The sequence below is a fragment of the Callorhinus ursinus genome, unplaced genomic scaffold, assembly GCF_003265705.2.
Source record: "Callorhinus ursinus isolate GAN/ISIS: 27379988/994484 unplaced genomic scaffold, GSC_fseal_2.0 scaffold1, whole genome shotgun sequence".
Classification (NCBI taxonomy): domain Eukaryota; kingdom Metazoa; phylum Chordata; class Mammalia; order Carnivora; family Otariidae; genus Callorhinus; species Callorhinus ursinus.
In genome coordinates, this window is record NW_027397063.1 from 60,906,527 (window position 1) to 60,926,468 (window position 19,942).

General features: G+C 34.0%; 1 protein-coding gene across 7 annotated transcripts in view; it reads right to left on the reverse strand.

The window, feature by feature from the left end:
• Window positions 1–19,942, reverse strand: part of ZNF148 (zinc finger protein 148) — a 122,021-nt gene that overhangs the window by 57,488 nt on the left and 44,591 nt on the right. For all 7 annotated transcript variants that reach the window (XM_025875605.2, XM_025875598.2, XM_073894726.1 and 4 more), the window contains one exon: window positions 14,635–14,983. In XM_025875605.2, the coding sequence (XP_025731390.1) occupies window positions 14,635–14,967 (333 nt within the window). In that variant the 5' untranslated portion in view covers window positions 14,968–14,983. The remainder of the gene's footprint in view (window positions 1–14,634; window positions 14,984–19,942) is intronic.

Genomic DNA, 19,942 nt, shown 5'->3' on the forward strand with positions numbered 1-19,942 from the left:
ATAATATTAATGACATAATGAAATGTTCATGGTTTTAGTAAATATATAATTATGTAGATAAGTATATTTTACAATTTTATACAACACACAAATACATATGAAGCAAATTTTATACAAACACAAATACATACACAGAAAAACAAACAAAAAGGAAACACTAAAATGCTAACAACCAAATGTTAGTTGTGATTATCCTATAGTGACATTACAATAATTTTTTGCTACCTTTTTTACAGTTTTAGAATTTTTACATTTCCTCAAGTATGTGTTACTTTATAATCTTAAAAAGATACTAAGTCCGGTGTTAGTATAAATCCCTAGTATTAATCAAAGAAAAACCTGTTTATCATTATCTTAACATACTAAATTGTTCTAAGAACTAAAACATTAAGCCAGCAAAGTGAAACTGAAAAAATTTCTATGGGTGAGTGGGAAAAAAAGCCATCAAACAAACCGTGATCCCTATCTCACATCATCAGCAAAAATCAATTCCAAATGGATTATTAATCTAAATGGGACAGAAAAACCATAAAGCTTCTAGAGGTTAACAAAGTATCTTTGTGACTTTGGGGTAGGCAAAGAATTCTTAAATAGGATACACAAAACACTAACCAAAAGGAAAAGACTTATAAATTGAATGTTACTAACATTAACTTCTATTTATCAAAAGAGTTAAAAGGGCAAATCAGAGTGGAAAAGATGAGATATATATACAAAGACAGATATATAGATAGATGAGAAAATATGAGATATACACAAAGATAGATATATATATGCATATATATCTATATATATCCCCAACAGATAAAGAACTACAAATCTATAAGAGAAAGAAACCTAATAGAAAAATGGACAAGAGATAAACATTATTTTTTTTACAAAAAAATAATACCCAAATTGCCAGTAAGTGTGAGACAGTACTGAATTTTGTTAGTTTTCAGTGAAACAAAAACGTAAAATCACAGTGCAAGACTACTACCGAACAAAAATGGCTAAAATTAAAAGAACTGACAATACCAAATATCAAGGATATGGACAACTAATATAAACTAGCAAAACCTCTAAGAAAAGCTTTTGCCAGTACCTACTAAAGCTGACCATATGCATACCTAGCAAATTCAATCCTAAGTACATAACAACAAAAATGAGTATGTACATGCACCAAAAGACACATCCAAGAATATTCGCATCAGCACTTTTCATAATAGCCCACATCTTGAAACAATCTAAACGTCTATTATACTACAATGGATACATTTTGATATATTTACACAACTGATGCTTATATAGAAATAAGAATAAACTATTACATGCAACAATGTGAATATATCTCACAATCTGAACCAAAGAAATCAGACACTACAGAGTGCATGATTCTATTTATAATCAGTACAAAATCAGGTAAAACCACTAGGCCATGCTAAAAGTGTTGTTATCTTCAGGAATTAGAAAAAGGTTGTGACTAAGATAGGTAAAAGATGGGGAGGACCTCTGAGATGCTAGTAATGTTCTATACCTTGATCTGGGCAGTGGTTACTCAATTATGTTCACTTCTGAGAAAATTCCTCACATATAATTTCTGCACTTTTCTGTATAAATGTTATATTTCAAAAAAAGACCTACACCTAGAGAAAGAGTGTTACAAATGTGTAGGTATATATACATATAAATACAAGGAATATCATCTCATATATATATTTATATATATAGCCATCTATGTCTATATATATAAGCATGACCCTTTCACCATTATTACTTCAAACAAATCTAGTAGTAATATAAATATCCATCAATACTGCCTTAAAGGCATACCATTTAATCAGTTATTAAAATAAGTTTCATATGCAATTACAAATTTCTACAGGATGTGTTTTAAATGAACATAGCTAATTTCAAAAGCATATAAATAGCACCATCTAATCTATGGAAAACAAAATATATGTTTTCATAATAGATTTTAAAACCATACTACACAGAAATAAATACACATACACACTCTGCATGTTTGTTAATAAATTAAAAATTTCCAGAAGGCTATCAATATTAGTAGGTATCTTTTGGGAATTAAAGTACGTAAGTGGTGGAAACAATTTTTACCTTTTACTTTGTTCTAAACTATTTGAATCTTTACAATGACTATGTAATTGTTTATAATAACCTACATCATACCATTATGAAAAAAACAAAGCAGATACCTCTGAGACTGATCTAGCTAGGCTGACTCTATAGCCTTGTCCATAATGATTTTCAATTTGTGTATTATTGTCCTAAGTAAGAGAGTATAATGCTCATTCAGTACCACTGCCTCACAATTCCAGATGAGTCAAACATCAAAGATCACACAGAACTAAATTAAACGTGTTAGGAGACTGGCTATGTTAAATACAGTCATCTGGAAAGAAGTCTTCTATTAATAATTTATGTCCACATAAAGGGAAAATAATTAAATCAAACAACTCTAAGAGCATGGAAGGATACTAAAACTATAGATCATTGTGGGTTAGCTCCCTAAAACAATCTTTTTTTTTTTTTTAAAGATTTTATTTGAGAGAAAGAGCGAGCACGGGGTGGGGGGGTGTAGAGGGAGAGGGAGATGAGGACCCCTGGATGAGCCTGCAGTGAGCCTGATGTGGGATTCAACCCCAGGACCCTAGGATCATGACCTGAGCATGACATTTAACGGACTGAGCCACCCAGGTGCCCTAAAACAATCTCTTACAAGAGAAACCTTGACTCATCTGCTTATCAAGTAAGTTGAAATAATAAATAAGCAGTAGTATGACTCACACCAGGAGAAACTATGAAGCACAATTACTTATGCCAGGTTTTCTGCTCATATACTGATTCCTATCAAACATGGTACTTTCTAAGGTCTATATAGCATGTGAATAAAATCTTGTTTAAGAAAAAAAAACTTGAGTTGATATAAATTACCATCTCTTCTCCTTAAATTAAGCTTAATTAATGAATCTATTTCTGCAAAAGATATCCAAAGAGTATGCTGAAGTAAAAAGTATTTGAATGGGAAGAATAAAAACACTTCTTAAAACATAGAGCCCTCATAACAGCCCTCAGATGAACTCTAAAAGAAATGTAATGGTAATAAGAATTGGCTACAAGTTATAAATGTTTTTTTTTAAAGTATACAATGTAATGGGGATAACAAGCTGAGAGTCAGCCAAAAAGGGAAGAAACATATCCTACCAATGACTATTTAAGCAAATAAATACAACGGCAAACAGATTTGTCACTTTCCAGGATGCTTGTGAAAGATCATTTGTCGCCAATAAATGCAATCCAATTCTGGAATTAAAACAGAGCACAAAATACGTGGCAAAAATAAAAAATATCTTAAAACCACTGAAATGGGTTAGGGTTGATTTTTTTCTTTTCTTTTTTAATAAAAGGGAAAAAGTTAGCCATTACAAGATATATACTCAAATTGCTAGCATCAGTATGTTAGGTTTTTACTGACTAGAGCAAGAGGCATATGGGAAAATATCTATACACCCCTCCTTAAATTAATAACAGGATTTAAGAAAATTTAAAAACTAAAAAACCAAATAAAGGTCTTATGCCAATGGCCAAATACATTTTGAGTTTCCTAGGCCATGAACAAAATAATCATAAATAGGAAATACATGAAAGTATTCCTACAATTTTGTTCATGCTGTTTTATAGCACAGAAATCCATGACTAAAATAAAATGCCACAAAAATGCTGAAGTATATTTTTTCAGGAGTTATAAATATCTGAAATACTTCACATTTTATATCATTATATGACTAGAACATGATTTTTTATATTTCCTAATTTATAAAATCCTTTTGCTCAAGTGATACAATCCAACAGTTTTCTAAAAAACAAATGTAGCATATATATCATTATGAATTACATTTTGCTCCAATTTGTCAACACAAACATGCCTTTACTCTTCAACATGCTTGCCATCAAAATGGAAAAATAAAGCCCATAGAGAGTTATGATTTCTCAATTCCTACTGAATGAATATAAGAATTAAAAGAATAAACCAAATACTTTTTTCACATTTCTAAAAGAAATTCAGTTTCTGAGTTATAAAGCTTTCTAGCACAGTGTTTCTAATAAAACTTTCTGCAATGTTAGAAATGTTGTTTATCTTTGCTGTCCAAAACAGAAGCCACTAACTACATGTGGCTATTGAGCACCTAAAATGTGGCTAATGAGACTTAAGAACTGAAAAATTAATTTTATTTCATTTTAATTCAAGTTTCTAACACATTAGAAAACAAAGTTCTTTTTTTTAAGATTTTATTTATTTATTTATTTGAGAGAGAGAGAGAAACAGCATGAGAGGAGAGAGGGTCAGAGGGAGAAGCAGGCTCCCCGCTGAGCTGGGAGCCCGATGTGGGACTCGATCCCAGGACTCCGGGACCATGACCCAAGCCGAAGGCAGTCACTTAACCAACTGAGCCACCCAGGCGCCCTAGAAAACAAAGTTCTAATGAGTAAACTGTAGACATTCAAAAGGTGGCCTGGACATTGCTGCCGAAAATGTAGGGCCATTGAGTTTGGGTGACTGATTTAGAATAAGGTTAAGATAAACTCTGAAAATTAGCAGTTATCACAAATGAGGAACTTTTACTTCAACTGTCACAAAACACTAGAGAGTTTACATAGGCTACAGAACCTAAACTGTTATTTAACAATCTAAGAAAACTTAAAATTCTACTTTAGTTTTTAGTTAACAAAAGAAGTTAATATGAAAAAGTTCTTCGTGGCTTCCAAATGAATGAGCAAATAAAAGAAGAAAATCATTAATATCCTCAATATCTATTTTTAAAAGTCTTTAGCACATAATCTAAAAAGGATGAAAGGCCTGGTAATTCAAGTGTTCTCACTTCTGGGGACCTGGATCATATTGTTCTAGATCAATGTCCTCTCTTTAATTCAAAAATATATATTCATGATCCCAAGACTTACCCTTCACCGCTGTGCCATATTAGTGGGAATGCCTAAGTAAGAAAAAAGGATATAATTTCTTGTGTCTGTTGTGTTCTACTACAGAGCAATGTTACACAATCCTAAATTCTGCCCTCTGGTATATACTATGAGACAACTTTTCATTGACTCCTTCTCAGAATGAACTCAAATTTATCATTACCTAGTAATGCTACCTAGTAGCAGGACTTGATTTCAAATTATCGATAAATATGGAATATGAAACAAACATTTAAGAAGTATTAGAAGAATAAGAAGTTAAGAAAAGTTCAAAATATGCTGGTAAATGAAAACAGTAGATAAAAAGCAACATGATCCTATTGTCTGGTATACATATCAAAAACGGACATTAGTATATATACCAAAATGTTAGGAGTGTATATCTGGTGGTGGTAGTATGACAAGGTATTTATCACACACCTATGCTCACACAAAAACCTATGCATGAATGTTCATAGCAGATTTGTAATATCCAAAGTGTAGAAACAACTAAAATGTCCTTTAGCAAGTGAATGGTTAAACTGTGGTGCATCAACACCATGGAATACTATTCTATAATAAAAAGGAACAAATTACTAATACACACAATAACTCAGATGACTCTCAAAGGCATTATGTTAAATGAAAAAAGTCAACCTCTAAAGATCACATACTGCATGAGTTCACTAATAAAACATTCTCAAAATGACAGACACAGACGTATAAAATAAATCAGGGGTAGGATAGCCAGGGGTTAGGAACAGTAGAAGAGGTGTGACTACAAACGGTCACACCACAGAGATCTTTGTCATGATGGATTCATTCTGTCTCCTGGCTGTGATGGCGGTTACACATATCTACATGTGTGGTAAAGTATACAGCACTGGACATATTATAGCAATGTCAATTTCCTGATTTTGAGATTGTACTATAATTATGTAGAATTTAATCACTAGAGGAAACTGGGTGAAGGGTACACAGGACCTCTCTACTAATTTTGTAACTTCCTATGAATCTATGTAATTTCAAAATTAAGTTTAACCAAAAGTAAAAGGATAATGTTTTGTCCCTTCCTCTTCCTTCCCCTCCTTATTTACCCACTCTCCATGAACCATTCATTCCTGAAGGCGTAACAGGATATGAGATCCCAGACAAGATAAACGGGCATCTGCTGCACAAAGCAAGATGTAAGGGTGTAAGCAGGGTGAGGAGGTTCTTCACAGAAGACAGCTAAGGGTGAGGTGTCAGAACCCAGGGAGCATAAGGATCTACGTTTTAGGGGAAAGGCAGCCTGGAGCAAGGTATCAGAAGCTAAGTGGGGTGAGAAGGATACCAAGTGTGAGCGTGGACCAGCACAGTGTATAAGGAGGGCTCCATATGGTGATGAGGTCCAGTGCAAGTTGTGAAAGCACATGCAGGGAGGACAGCATGGACTGCCATGCAGTGTAGGAGCCTCAGTAGAGGAAGAGGGCATCTGCACAGGAAGATGGGGTGACAAATGGTTTACACAGGGCACGAGAGGGACGGAGGGAGGTCTGATCAAGTAAGGAAATATACTGATAAAGAAAGCTAGACTTCTCACTTTTTAAAAAGGGAGTTATAAAATACAGAAGGGAGAAAACTAAAATGTACTGTGGTAATGGACTGTAATTGGAGGGATCAGTGTGACTCATAGTTTTATAATACTGATAGATATAGAGATAATTATAGATAGAAGTGGGTGTACATATATACATATAAATGTATTTAATTATACACATACATATATTCTCTGGCTTTGTCCACTGACAGGCCTGGAAGTAGCTATACCCCAACAGCAATGAGCAGCACATCAGGCACCCAGATCTTGCCTTCTAAATGCCATTCTCCACGAAAATGAACGAGGCCTCCTTAGAGAAATGGCTGATTCCAAGGGTGAGGCAAGAAACACACCAGACAGGCCTAAAAATCTTGTGACAGAAAGCAAGGATGTGCTAAAAAGATTGATGGGACATGTCAAAAGAACATAGAAGTCAGCTTGCGGAGGATCCAACTGGCCAAATCTTAAGTCAAGCATTAAAACAATCATAGTAATAGATTTTAACCCAGTTAATAAAATTCCTAAGCCCATACTGATATAAATAAATAAATTAAAAAGTGTGATGAGGAATGAGATTAACTTTACAGTGACAAAACCTGCCAGACATCACCTTAATCAACTAATCAGAGTGAACCATCAGAATGGGGCAAATAAAAATCATGTGCCACCTATTAGAATGCAATGCGGAGAAGACACAGCATCACTTTTTGTGATACCCCTCCCAAAGATGGTAATTTGACTATCATTAAGAGGAAAAATCAGATAAACCCAAACTGAGAAACATTCTACAAAATAAATGGTTATAATCTTCAAGCATTATGATCATAAAATTTTAAAAGTGAGGAACTAACGCAGGCTAAAGAAAACTAGAGACGTGTCAATTAATGCAATATGTAGTTTTCAACTGGGTCTTTTTACAAATAAACTTTAACTGTTGGAAGACAATAGATCAGTAAAGGATCAGTGTCAAAAACCAATCCAAAATATATAAAGAACTTAGATGACTCAATACCCAAAAAATAAATAATCCAATCAAAAAATAGGCAGAAGACATGAATAGACATTTCTCCAAAGACATACAGATGGCCAAGACACATGAAAAGATAATCAGCATCACTTACCATGAGGGAAATGCAAATCAAAACTACAATGAGTTATTACCTCACACTATCAGAATGGCTAAAACCAACAATACAAGAAACAGGTGTTGGTGAGGATGTGGAGAAAAAGGAACACTCATGAACGAGTGGTAGGAATGCAAACTGATACAGCTACTGTGGCAAACAGTATGGAGGTTCCTCAAAAAGTTAAAAATAGAACTACTCTATGATCCAGCAATCACACTACTGGGTATTTACCTGAAGAATTTAAAAGCACTAATTCCAAGGGATACATGCCCCCCATGTTTGTTGCAGCATTATTTACAATAGCCGATATATGGAAGCAGCCCTAGTGTCCATCAACTGACCAATGGATAAAGAAGATGTAGTATACATACATGATGGAATATGATTCAACCATAAAAAAGAATGAAATCTTGCTATTTGCAACAACATGGATGATTCTGAAGAGTATAATGCTAAGCAAAATAACTCAGAGAAAGACAAACACCATATGATTTCACTCATATGTGGAATTAAAGAAACAAAACAAATGAGCAAAGGGGGGAGAAAAGAGAAAGACAAATCAAGAAACAGACTCTTAATTACAGATGGTTACCAGAGGGCAGGAGGTGGAAGAACGGGTTAAATAAATGATGGGGATTTAGGAATGCACTTTGATGAGCACCAGGTGATGTACGGTGCTGTATACTGTATAACCAAAACTAATATTAACTATGTTAGTTAACTAACTGGAATTAAAATAAAAACTTAAAAAAAAAAAAAAGTGTCAAAGACCATAACTAGGCCAACTTGACCTAACTGACATTTATAAAATAACCTACCCAATAACGTCCAAAATACACATTCTTTTCAGGAGAGTATAAAACACTGACCAACTAACCATATACTGGACCCTAAAACAAGTCTCAATGAATTTAAAAAGACTGAAATCATACACTGTATATTCTCTGACCACAATAATTCAGTATCAATGACAAAAAGATACCTGGAAAACTTCGAAACATTAGAAGTTAAGCAAAAAACTTCTAATTGATTCATGGATCAAAATGAAATCACAAAGGAAGTTAAGAGAAGTTTATAGCTCCAAATGTGTATATCAAAAATGAAGAGGGCGCCTGGGTGGCTCAGATGGTTAAGCGTCTGCCTTCAGCTCAGGTCATGATCCCGGGGTCCTGGGATCGAGTCCCGCATCGGGCTCCCTGCTCCTTGGGAGCCTGCTTCTCCCTCTGCCTCTCTCTCTCTCTCTCTCTGTCGCTCATGAATAAATAAATAAAATCTTTAAAAAAAAAAAAAAAAAATGAAGAATGGCCTGTAACAGTCATCTGGCCTCCCACTTTAAAAGCTACGACTCATGGAACACTACATCAAAAACTAATGATGTAATGTATGGTGATTAACATAATAAAATAAAAAAAATTTTTTTAAAGCTAGGAAAAGAGAAATTAAAAACAAAGTAGGTAGAAGGAAGGAAATAATAAAGATGAGTTGAAGTTGAAATGCACAATAGTAACAATCAATAAAACCAAAACCTGATTCTTTGAGGAGACCAATAAAATTGATAAACCACTATCCAGACTAGTCAAGGAAAGGACAAACTACCACGATCAGGAATGACAAAGAAAAAATCATTATAGATCCTTACACAATAAAAGAAATTTAAAAATTATGAAAAATTCTGTTCAATTAAACAAGAAGAAATGGATGAATTCCTTGAAAAATACAACTTATCAAAATGGATTCAAGAAAAAAATTTAAAAATCTGAGAAACCTTAAATATGCTTTAAAAATTGAACTTGGGGGGCACCTGGGTGGCTCAGTCGGTTAAGCGACTGCCTTCGGCTTGGGTCATGATCTCAGGGTCCTGGGATGGAGCTCTGCATTGGGCTCCCTGCTCGGCAGGAGGCCTGCTTCTCCCCCTCCCACTCCCCCTGCTTGTGTTCCTTCTCTCGCGGTCTCTCTCTGTCAAATAAACAAAATCTTTAAAAATATATATATATAAATAAATAAAAATTGAACTTGGAATTTAAAACTTCTCACAAAGAAAATGCAGTCCCAGGTTAGCTTTAGTAGTGAAGCCTATCAAATATGTAAATATGTACATATCATACATTTTGTACAAATCTTACACAAACTCTTTCAGAAAATGCAGTAGGAAATATTTCCTAACTCATTTATGAGGCTAGTACATCTAAAACAAAGGTATTGCGAGAAAACTAATATCCCTCATAAATATACACTTAAAAATTACTTTAAAAAGTTAGTAAACTGAATCCAGCAATGTACAAAAAGGATGACACATCATGACCAAGTGCAGTTTATCCCAGGAATACGAGGATGGTTTAATACTTAAAAATCAATCAACATCATTCACCATACTAAGATAATAAGGAGAAAAAAATCATTATCACTTAACAGACATAGAAAAAGCATCTGAAGTTACAAATTCACTTATTTAAAAAAGTCTCAGCAAATTAGAAAGAAAATTTCTTCAATGTAATGAAGATCATCTATAAAAAATCTACAGCTAAAATAATTCTTAATGGTGAAAAACTAAATGAGTCCCCTAAAGATCAGGAACAAGGCAAAGATGTCTACTCTTACCACCTTTATTCATCATTGTACTGAAGGCCCCAGTCAATACAATAAGACAAGAAAAAGAAGAGATATATACCGTGGAGGGTAGGGGCGTGGGGGCAGGGGGAGATATATACTGGAAAGGAAAATGTAAAATGCATGAACAATATGATCAGACAATGTGACTGTGAATAAACTTAAGGAATCAACAAAATAACTACTAGAACTTATATGTACATATAACAGTCAGAGGACACATGGTCAATTTAAAAAGAATCAACTACATTTCTATACACTAGTCATGAACAATTAAACTTTGAAATTTTTCAAAATACCATTGACAATTACATCCAAAACACAAAATACTTAGGGATAAACTTAAAATATTTCCAATAACTCTACACTGAAAAGAACAAGGCTAAGATAAATTATAGAAAACCTACATAAATATAGCAACATATCCTGTTCATGGATTAGAAGCCACTATTGTTTAGATGTTGATTTTTATCAAGTCAATATGTAGAATTAATATAATCCCAATAAAATCCCAGCCGGTTCTCTTTATAAAAACTGAAAGGCTGATTCTATATTTTATATGAAAATACAAACAACCTCAAATGGTCACAACAGTCTTGCAAGAAAAATAACAAAAACGGAAGACCATATTACCTGACTTCAAGATTTACTACACAAGATTCAGCAATCAAGACAGTGTAATACTGACACAAAGACAAACACTAGCTCCATCAAATAAAATGAGAACCCAAGAGAGATGCCTTAACTTGTATAAAGTAGTACCCAAAAGAAATGAAAAAAGACTTGTACAAAAATGTTCATAACTCATAGCAGGTTTATCCATAAAGGTTGAAAACTAGAGATAACATGACCATAAAAGGGGAAATGAATAAACAGATTTTAGGACAATAACACAACAGAATATTAATCAACAATAAAAAGGAAATGAACTACTTATGTATACATTCAACCAATATGGATAAACCAAAAACATTGTGCTGAGCAAAAGAAGCCAGACACAAGAGTTACATATGATTCTATATACATATAGTTCTCAAAGGGACTGATCAGGAAGAAACACACAGAAACCTTCTAGGATGACAGAAATATTCTGTATCTTGATGGGTTGTAGGTTATACAAGTCTATGCAGTTGTCTAAACTCTGAACTTTAAACTTAGCATCTGAGAGCATTCACTTTACACTTTTCCTCAATTAAAAAAAATACATACACACACACACACACTTTTTTTTTCACTCAAAAAATATTTGACTGCCTACTACAGCCCAGGTATTGAGAACACAAAGGTTGAAGGCAGGATCCAGAAAAGGGACCTTATAGTCTTGTAAGCAAAGAAATGCAAAATGTTAGCTATCATAATGAAAATCAAACAAGAGAAATCTTTTCAGCTGAGAAGTAAAAACAAGCAGATTGCCAATCAAAGAATATTACAAGTATATACAACATATACCCAAGTAATAATAGAAAAAATCATAGTGGAGCTGGGCAAATAAAGTAATATGATACACTTCATGTATAAATGGGGGAGAGAAGCTGTTGAACTACTGTCTAAGGGGTTGTTAGAAGAGATCTGATCATGATTATACAGGCTCTTTCTGCCTCTACATTAGGCTGTATTTTAGCTGTTTAGCAACAGGAACCTCTAAAGAGGTTTTCACAGGGGAGTGAGAAATATAAAACTCATTCAGAAAGATCACTACAGAAACTATATGAAATACAGATAGGACAATCTATATTTATAGGACAATCAGTCCTATTAAAAAGGCTAATGCAATCTATAGACCACTTCATCAACAGGAAAACACACAATCTTCTCAAGCTCACATGGAGCACTCACAGACCACTTTCAGAGCCATAAAACACACCTAAACAAATTTCAAAGAACAGAAATTATATGATATATGCTCTCAGACAACAACAGAATTAATCTGGAAATTAGTAACAGAAAAATAGCTGCAAAATCCCCAAACACTTGGAGATTAAACAACACACTTCTAAATAACATGTGGATCAAAGAAGAAATCTGAGGAGAAATTAAAAGATATACTGAATTCAATGAAAATAAAAATACAATTTATCAAAATTTGTGGGATCCAGTAAAAGCAGTGCTTAGAGGGAAATTTATAGCATTGAATGCATATATTAGAAAAGATCTAAAATCAATCATCTAATCTTCCCCCTTAGAAAACTAGAAAACAAGAGCAAATTAATCCAAAATAACAGAAGAAATCATAAAAATTAGAGCAGAAATCAGTGAAACTGAAAACTAGAAATCAACAGAGAAAATCAAAAGCTGACTCTTCTAAAATAGGGATAAAATCAGTAAGCCTCTGGGATGGCTGGGTGATAGGCATTGGGGAGGGTATGTGCTATGGTGAGCGCTGTGAATTGTGCAAGACTGTTGAATCACAGATCTGTACCTCTGAAACAAATAATGCAACATATGTTAAGAAAAAAGAAAAAGAAGATAGCAGGAGGGGAAGAATGAAGGGGAGTAAATCGGAGGGGGAGACAAACCATGAGAGACGATGGACTCTGAAAAACAAACTGAGGGTTCTAAAGGGGAGGGGGGTGGGGGGATGGGTTAGCCTGGTGATGGGTATTAAAGAGGGCACATTCTGCGTGGAGCACTGCGTGTTATGCACAAACAATGAATTATGGAACACTACATCAAAAACTAATGATGTAATGTATGGTGATTAACATAACAATAAAAAAATTTTTAAAAAATCAGTAAGCCTCTACTGGGGTCTGGAGAAAAACAGGGAATCGTTGTCCAATAGGCACAGAGATTCAGTTTTGAAAGATGAAACAGTTCTAGAGACCTGCTGAACAACAATGGACATTAAAAGGATAACAAAGGAATATTATGAACAACTCCAGGCCCACAAATTTGATAATCTAGATGAAATGGGACCAATTCCTTAAAAGACACAATCTGTAAAAACTCACACAAAAGAAATAAACAATCTGAACAGGCCTACATCTATTAAGGAAACTGAGTCAGTAATTAATAACCTTCCAAAAAATAAAGTACCGGACCATAAGTACTCGCTGGTGAATTCTATCATACATTTATGGAAGAAATTATACCAATTCTCTACAATCTCTTCCAGAAGTCAGAAGCAGAGGAATACTCCTAGATCATTCTATGAGACCAGGATTACTCTAATATCAGAATCAGATATGAAAGTATTACAAGAAAACTAGACCAATATATATTATGAACATAGATACAAAAATCCTCAACAACTTATTAGCAAATTGAACCCAACGATATATAGTAAGAATTATACACCACAACCAAGTGGGATGTATTATAGGTATATAAGGGTGGTTCACCATTCAAAAATCAATTAGTATAATCCAACACATGAAAAAGCTATTGCAATGGGCTAGGTAAAAGTTGGTGAGCACATGTATTAGAACACAACTATAAGTATTATTCATTCATTCACACGATGTGCCAATACCGGGGATACAATGGAACATAAGACAAAATTCATGCTCTCATAGAGCCTATAATCTATCAGAGAGACAGACACTGAACAAGTAACCCCAAGTCCCTATTGTAGGAACTCAACCTGGACTAAACAGAAGGGGAAGGCTGATAATGATGAACCACTAACTAGATAAAAAACAGGGAGGGGGTAAGGCTGAGGGGAATATTATAACCAGGATATATGAAGATTCTGAAGCAAAAGAAAAAGCACAGTATATTACATATACTGAAAGAAATCCAGGTTTAATATCACAGAAAGAATAGAAGAAGATTACACTATGGTTACGATTTTGCTGGTCATCAGGTAAAAATAAAAACACAAGAAGGCAAAAAAGTTATGGGTGCCTAAAAAAGAATACTTTAGGTGATTAAACCATAACATCTAAGATAAACAGGAAAAATTAAAGAGCTGATATACCTTTTAAAAAGATAAGGAAAAAAATACAGGCACGAGGAATTGCCAAGTTATAGAATTTGAAGGAAAAACCCCTCAAGTGTCTGATCTTTCTCTAGTTATGCTCAAGATTCAATCTTTCTACTCCTCAAGGAAACCCAGAAGTTACAACAAAATCTTTAAAACGGAAGCACTTAAAATTTAATACACAGTAATCCTGACAGAGAAATAAATTTTATCCTGGAAAAGATAAGTTTCTAAAACGTATATAATACAAAAACTTAACTTTGCTTTTTCAAATGTGATTTCTGTCAACATTCAGCATATCAATTCAAGAACACCCATTTGAACTATTAAGCCTTTAAACAATTTCCGAAATTTCCTCAATGACTTGAAGTATTACTTAACACAAAATTAATTATGCTTCTAACTATAAGTTATATTAATCTTATAAAGGAATTACTTACAGGGACATTAAGTGCATACTGTAGTCCTTGAGGAAGTCTTTCATGTGTTTCCATCTGCTCTTCATCATTTTTTACTGTCTCCTCATGGACCATGAGTTCATCATGTGATATCATATCCTGTTGTCTCATTTCACTTTCTTGTAACACTTCATCTGCAGCAAGGATCTCCTGGTGAGGCATACTCCGGTCTTGAAGTACCGACTCCTGCAGTTCCCCAGACACGGTAGACTGGCCAGACACTCCACCCATTACAACCATTGCCCTGGAAGACTGCATTTCGTCTATGCCGCCACATTTAAGAAATAATCCTTCCAGTTTGTCGTCAATGTTCATGCTTAAGTATAACTGCCTAGAAAGACCAAGTTTGGCAACAAAGCATAATGAATTAGTTTTATATGTCTACTTGATACTTTTTTAAAATTTCAATTATGAAAGGTACACACTTTAACAGAAAAATTTTATTCATGTAATTCATTATCATCTCCAATTTTAAAATTACCAAGATAAGTTTCCAAAGTCTGGTAGAGTAAAATACAGATTTTCATTTTTGGCATTAAGGCATAAAATCTTAATCTATTTCATTATGAAAAATGAGTATGACATAAAGCAAACTGGGGGAGAGTATTTGTAACAAAGGATTCATATCTTTTAATATATTAAAATGTCTTAAAAATAAAAAAGGTGCATTAAGAAATAAATTGACAAACCACTATCAGGCAAATCACTATATATATAAAATATATAAAATGAATAGCCACTTACAGTAGTAATCAAAGAAATGAGCATTAAAACAGAGCTACCATATTTCATCCACCAAACTGGTATGACTCTTTAAATAAAAAAATACGTCCAATGTTGAGGTAGGTTAAAAAAAAAAAAAAGACACTCATTTACTAACAATAGGAAAATAAATTAGCTCAATTATTTTCAAAGGTAATCTGGTACTATGTATCAAAAGCCATAAAAATGCACATATTCTTTGAACTGGTGATTATACTTTAAGAAACCTATCCCGATGAAACAAAATGCATAGAAAGTTATATATGAAAAATCACTAAAGTTTACATTAAAAAAATGGCAATACACTACGTATTCAATAAAATGAAACTGGTTAAAATATATTCATACATGTTTTAAACTATACTGATGGCTGTACAACTCAGTAAATTTACTAAAAATCCCTGAATTGAACACTGAAAATGGGTGAATTTTATTATGTGTAAATTATATCTCACAGTTTTTCTTAAAAATAAAATCAGAATAATGGCTACCCTGTGGGGGTTGCTTCTTATAATAGGTAGGAAACGGGAGATGTCTGGGTGCTGGCAGTATTTTTTCTTGAGTTGAATGCTGACTGCACAGGTGTACTCACTTTGTAAAGTTTTCAAGTGTTTATCTGCAGTATGTGCATGTTTCTGTCAGTTATTATACTTCAATAAGTTTGTTGGGAGCTCAAAAAGAATGTATGCAGTAATAAAAATATTCTTGAAAAATATCTGAAAATGTGGGGGAATATCCCAATATATTAAAGGAAATATGTGTTTGAATGTACAGATTTCTAAAATGCTAACAATATTAACATTACCACTGGGTGGTTAAATTGTATTATTCCATATTTATATTTATCTCTAATTTGAAAACTTACTATAATAAAATTTTATTTTTACACGTTTTTAAATTCGTTAAAATGAAATAAAAGTTAAACTTCCATTACTAATATAATCTTAACAGCGCATGATTAAATTTAATAGGTTATAAGAACTACATGCTATCAAATAATTACATTACCTTATTTCCTCCATTATTTAGAAAAGACAGGCAATATTAAATCTGCCCTTCTAACTTTGTTATAAATTCAAATTCCACTGTGTTACTCTAGGAACTAACATAACAATCATGAAATCAAAGAAATTTCATCTTAAAGAGGGTGAAAGCACTTGTACAAAGTTTTTCAAAATAGACTGCTACTGTCCGACTGTGTAAAATTAACACATAACCTACCCAAAGGGAAGGGTCCACAAGTAGTAAATGCATTAACTATGTTTCAGTTTGGTTACCTCTTTCCCAAATCAATCAGGTAGGTAAAATAAATGATCACATTCAAACAAACACATTACTGAAATTTAAATACTCTTTCATTTACTAAGGTTATCATTTACTGAGAAACTTGTACTTAAAGGAACAGCTCAAAAAAACACAAACAGCAAAGTTAAAAAACACAAAAAATATAATTCATACTTGCTAATCTTATCTTCCCTGGTACCAGATATTATCAGTCTAGAATACATAAAACAAAGGACCCAGAATCGGATTTTTACTTTTCAAAATCTTTAGCAGCAAACTTAGATCAAGCCCCACCCACATCAGGCTCTCTGCTCAGTGGAATCCGCTTCTCCCTCTGTGCCCCTCAACCCCCACTCATGCTTGCTCTCTCTCACAAATAAATAAATCTTTTTAAAAAATCTATAGGACAAAGATTTTAAACAAATCACCAAATAACTGTTCTCTTCTAATATTCTATTTATCACATTTCTTAGAAAATCAACTATCCCACAAGTAAGTGAGACCTCGAGTCTTACAGGGCTAAAATTTGCTTATTCTGGCCATTTCTTGGGAGGTTCATACCAAATCAATTATATTCTTCTCTTTACTGTTTTCTTAAAGAATGTGGAAAGCCCCTAATTTAAAAGGGAATTATGTCTACACAAAGCCATCCTTTACTGCAATTTTTCATTGCTGCTACAGCCGCTGTTAACATCGTTATTAAAAACAAAACACAAAAAACTGGGGAGCTTTTAAAGAATATGGGAGATGTAGAAGAAGTCATTAAAAAGGCAACTTAAAGAAACTGACCTAGGACAAAAGTTAAAGAAAAAGTAGCCAAAGTTGAAGCTGACTTAACCCAACACAGGGTCTACATTTCCCTAAAGCAATGGTCCCCAACTCCACTGTTTCTGATCATGCATCTCATCACTTTTTTAAAATAGTATATCCTAATATACGCATGATTTAAAACTATACCACTAAAATATTGTTAACAAAAAATGTACCTATGAAAACAAACATTAAAATATAATTTTTACTAACCTTATCCCTAACATGAGGCTAAAACAGTAAGTACTGAGGAAGTCAAAATACTCTGGGGATAGAGAATATTTTGGAAAAAAGGTAGGCTTACATTAAGTGCCAGGGTGAGGGACCTGGAACAGGAAGTTAACACACCTCAATATATAGGGAGTAAATGGAAAAGGAAGTGGAAAGACTAAATGTAAGACAAATATGACCTTCAAAATTTGCTTGAAAACAGGCCACAGACACAGAAAAAGGAATCTCTCTTCCTTTTTTAGGTATGGTTTTATTCCTATGACCCCAAATTAATCCATACATTTTGAGTTATTGGCTAGCTGAGAAATTGTTTTGAGACAACTTCCCTGAAATACCAGAAAATACCAAGATAACAGATTTCAGTATCAGTGAACACTGCTCTGACAAGGGTTTAAAGCAAGCCTTGGAAATATCAAAATGAAAACTGTATGCACCCTTGACCCAGCAACCTCACTGCTAAGAATACACACAATCCTATAAAGTAATTCATCAAAATCAACCAAAGATGTATGTACAAGGGTATCTGGTACAACCCTTTAGTGGAAAAAGACAGGAAACAACCTAAGCATCCACTGATAGAAGACTTGTTCAATTAATTATGATTCAACCATACAATGGAATACACACAGTCATTAAAAGGAATGAGGCCGCTGTATGTGCCAAGTGAAAAGTTCTCTGAGATACATTACATGAAAAAAATCAAGAAGATACACAAAGTGAGCCATACTTGTATCATACATCTCAACAAGTAACTGGGCAGAGTAAGCTGGACAGGAAATTAGATAAGGTTCTCAAACAATAAATTTCACCAAGCCTATATAGCAAAAGGAAAAAGGACAAAGCCACATGAAAAATGATAAGGAAAGACCATTTTTTATTGTCCTTGAAACTCTCTTAACATGCACTTATCATCTTTAACTTTCTGCCTTCTAACTCCTGCATGGTCTCAGTCAAAGCTCCCATGTGTTTCACAGCACATTCAACAGCCTGAATACAACAAAAGGTCCTATGCTCAAGAGTTAACATAGGCTACTGCCCTTCTCTAATTTCAGTTATTTCCAAGGAGGATCAGCCAGGAGTAAAGAAAGGAAACTGATGTAATCAATCCATGCTACAATGTGAATAGTTAGGGAAGCCTGGGTGGCTCAGTCAGTTAAGCGGATGCCTTCGGCCCAGGTCATAATCCCAAGGTCCTGGGATCGAGTCTCACATCAGGCTCCTTGCTCAGCAGGGAGCCTGCTTCTCCCTCTCCCTCTGCTTGTGCTCTCTCTGTCAAATAAATAAAATCTTTAAAAAATTAAAATAAAATGCAAATAGTTAAATGTCTCTTCCTACTAAACTGTCAAAAAGCCAACTAATGTTTTTTGACCCAAACATCTATACAATTAATGGAAATTCAGGTGTTAGGGATATTACACAGCAGAGAGGAAGAAAGAAATAATGGTTCCTTTAAATCATGTCACTCACATAAGAGCCTGCTCTAGAAGAAAAAAAGAAAGAAACAATTAATTTGTGTTCCCAGGAGCCTCTGTCCAACTGGGGAAAAAGAAGGGCTAGATGGAGTAATAAGCAACCAGTCATCCTGAGTTCCTTGTGACAACACATTCTTTTGTAAGGAACCCTGGGCAGCTGACAAAGAGTTTAAAACATCACAGCTGTTAAGAGCTGAGACAAGATGGACAATGATGTCCTAGGGCTAATTCAGCTTAAAGGGATAACTCTCTTTCTTCTGAAGTTTAGAGTTACCCAGAACAGAAATCATTAAAAACCAGAACATAGCAAAAGAGTGAAAAGAAGGAAGAGGCCAGCCCACCTCGGGGCAATTTCTCCTAAATCTCCCTTTAGCAGATTACTTCAAACTGCATTCTTTTCCCCCTTCCAAGCTATATTCTTCCCTCATCTCCATCTCCCTCTCTGTCAAAAAAGCTGACAGGTACAGCAACAGGGATATTTAGGGGGCCACAATACAGTTTCCTGCTCTATTCAATGATTCCCACACACTTCTTACCAGCCTCTCCTACTGAAAAATGTATGGTTCAGCTGTGTAAAAGTAATTCAAATTGTGGCCAATTAGGTAACCCCTACTCATTTAAGCCTCATGGCAATGCTCTACTCAAAGAGAACATAAATTATTAGCCATCACTTTCTCCTTCTTCCAGAAGGGACAGCTGACTCTCCTTGTCATCACCTTCTAATTTAATGC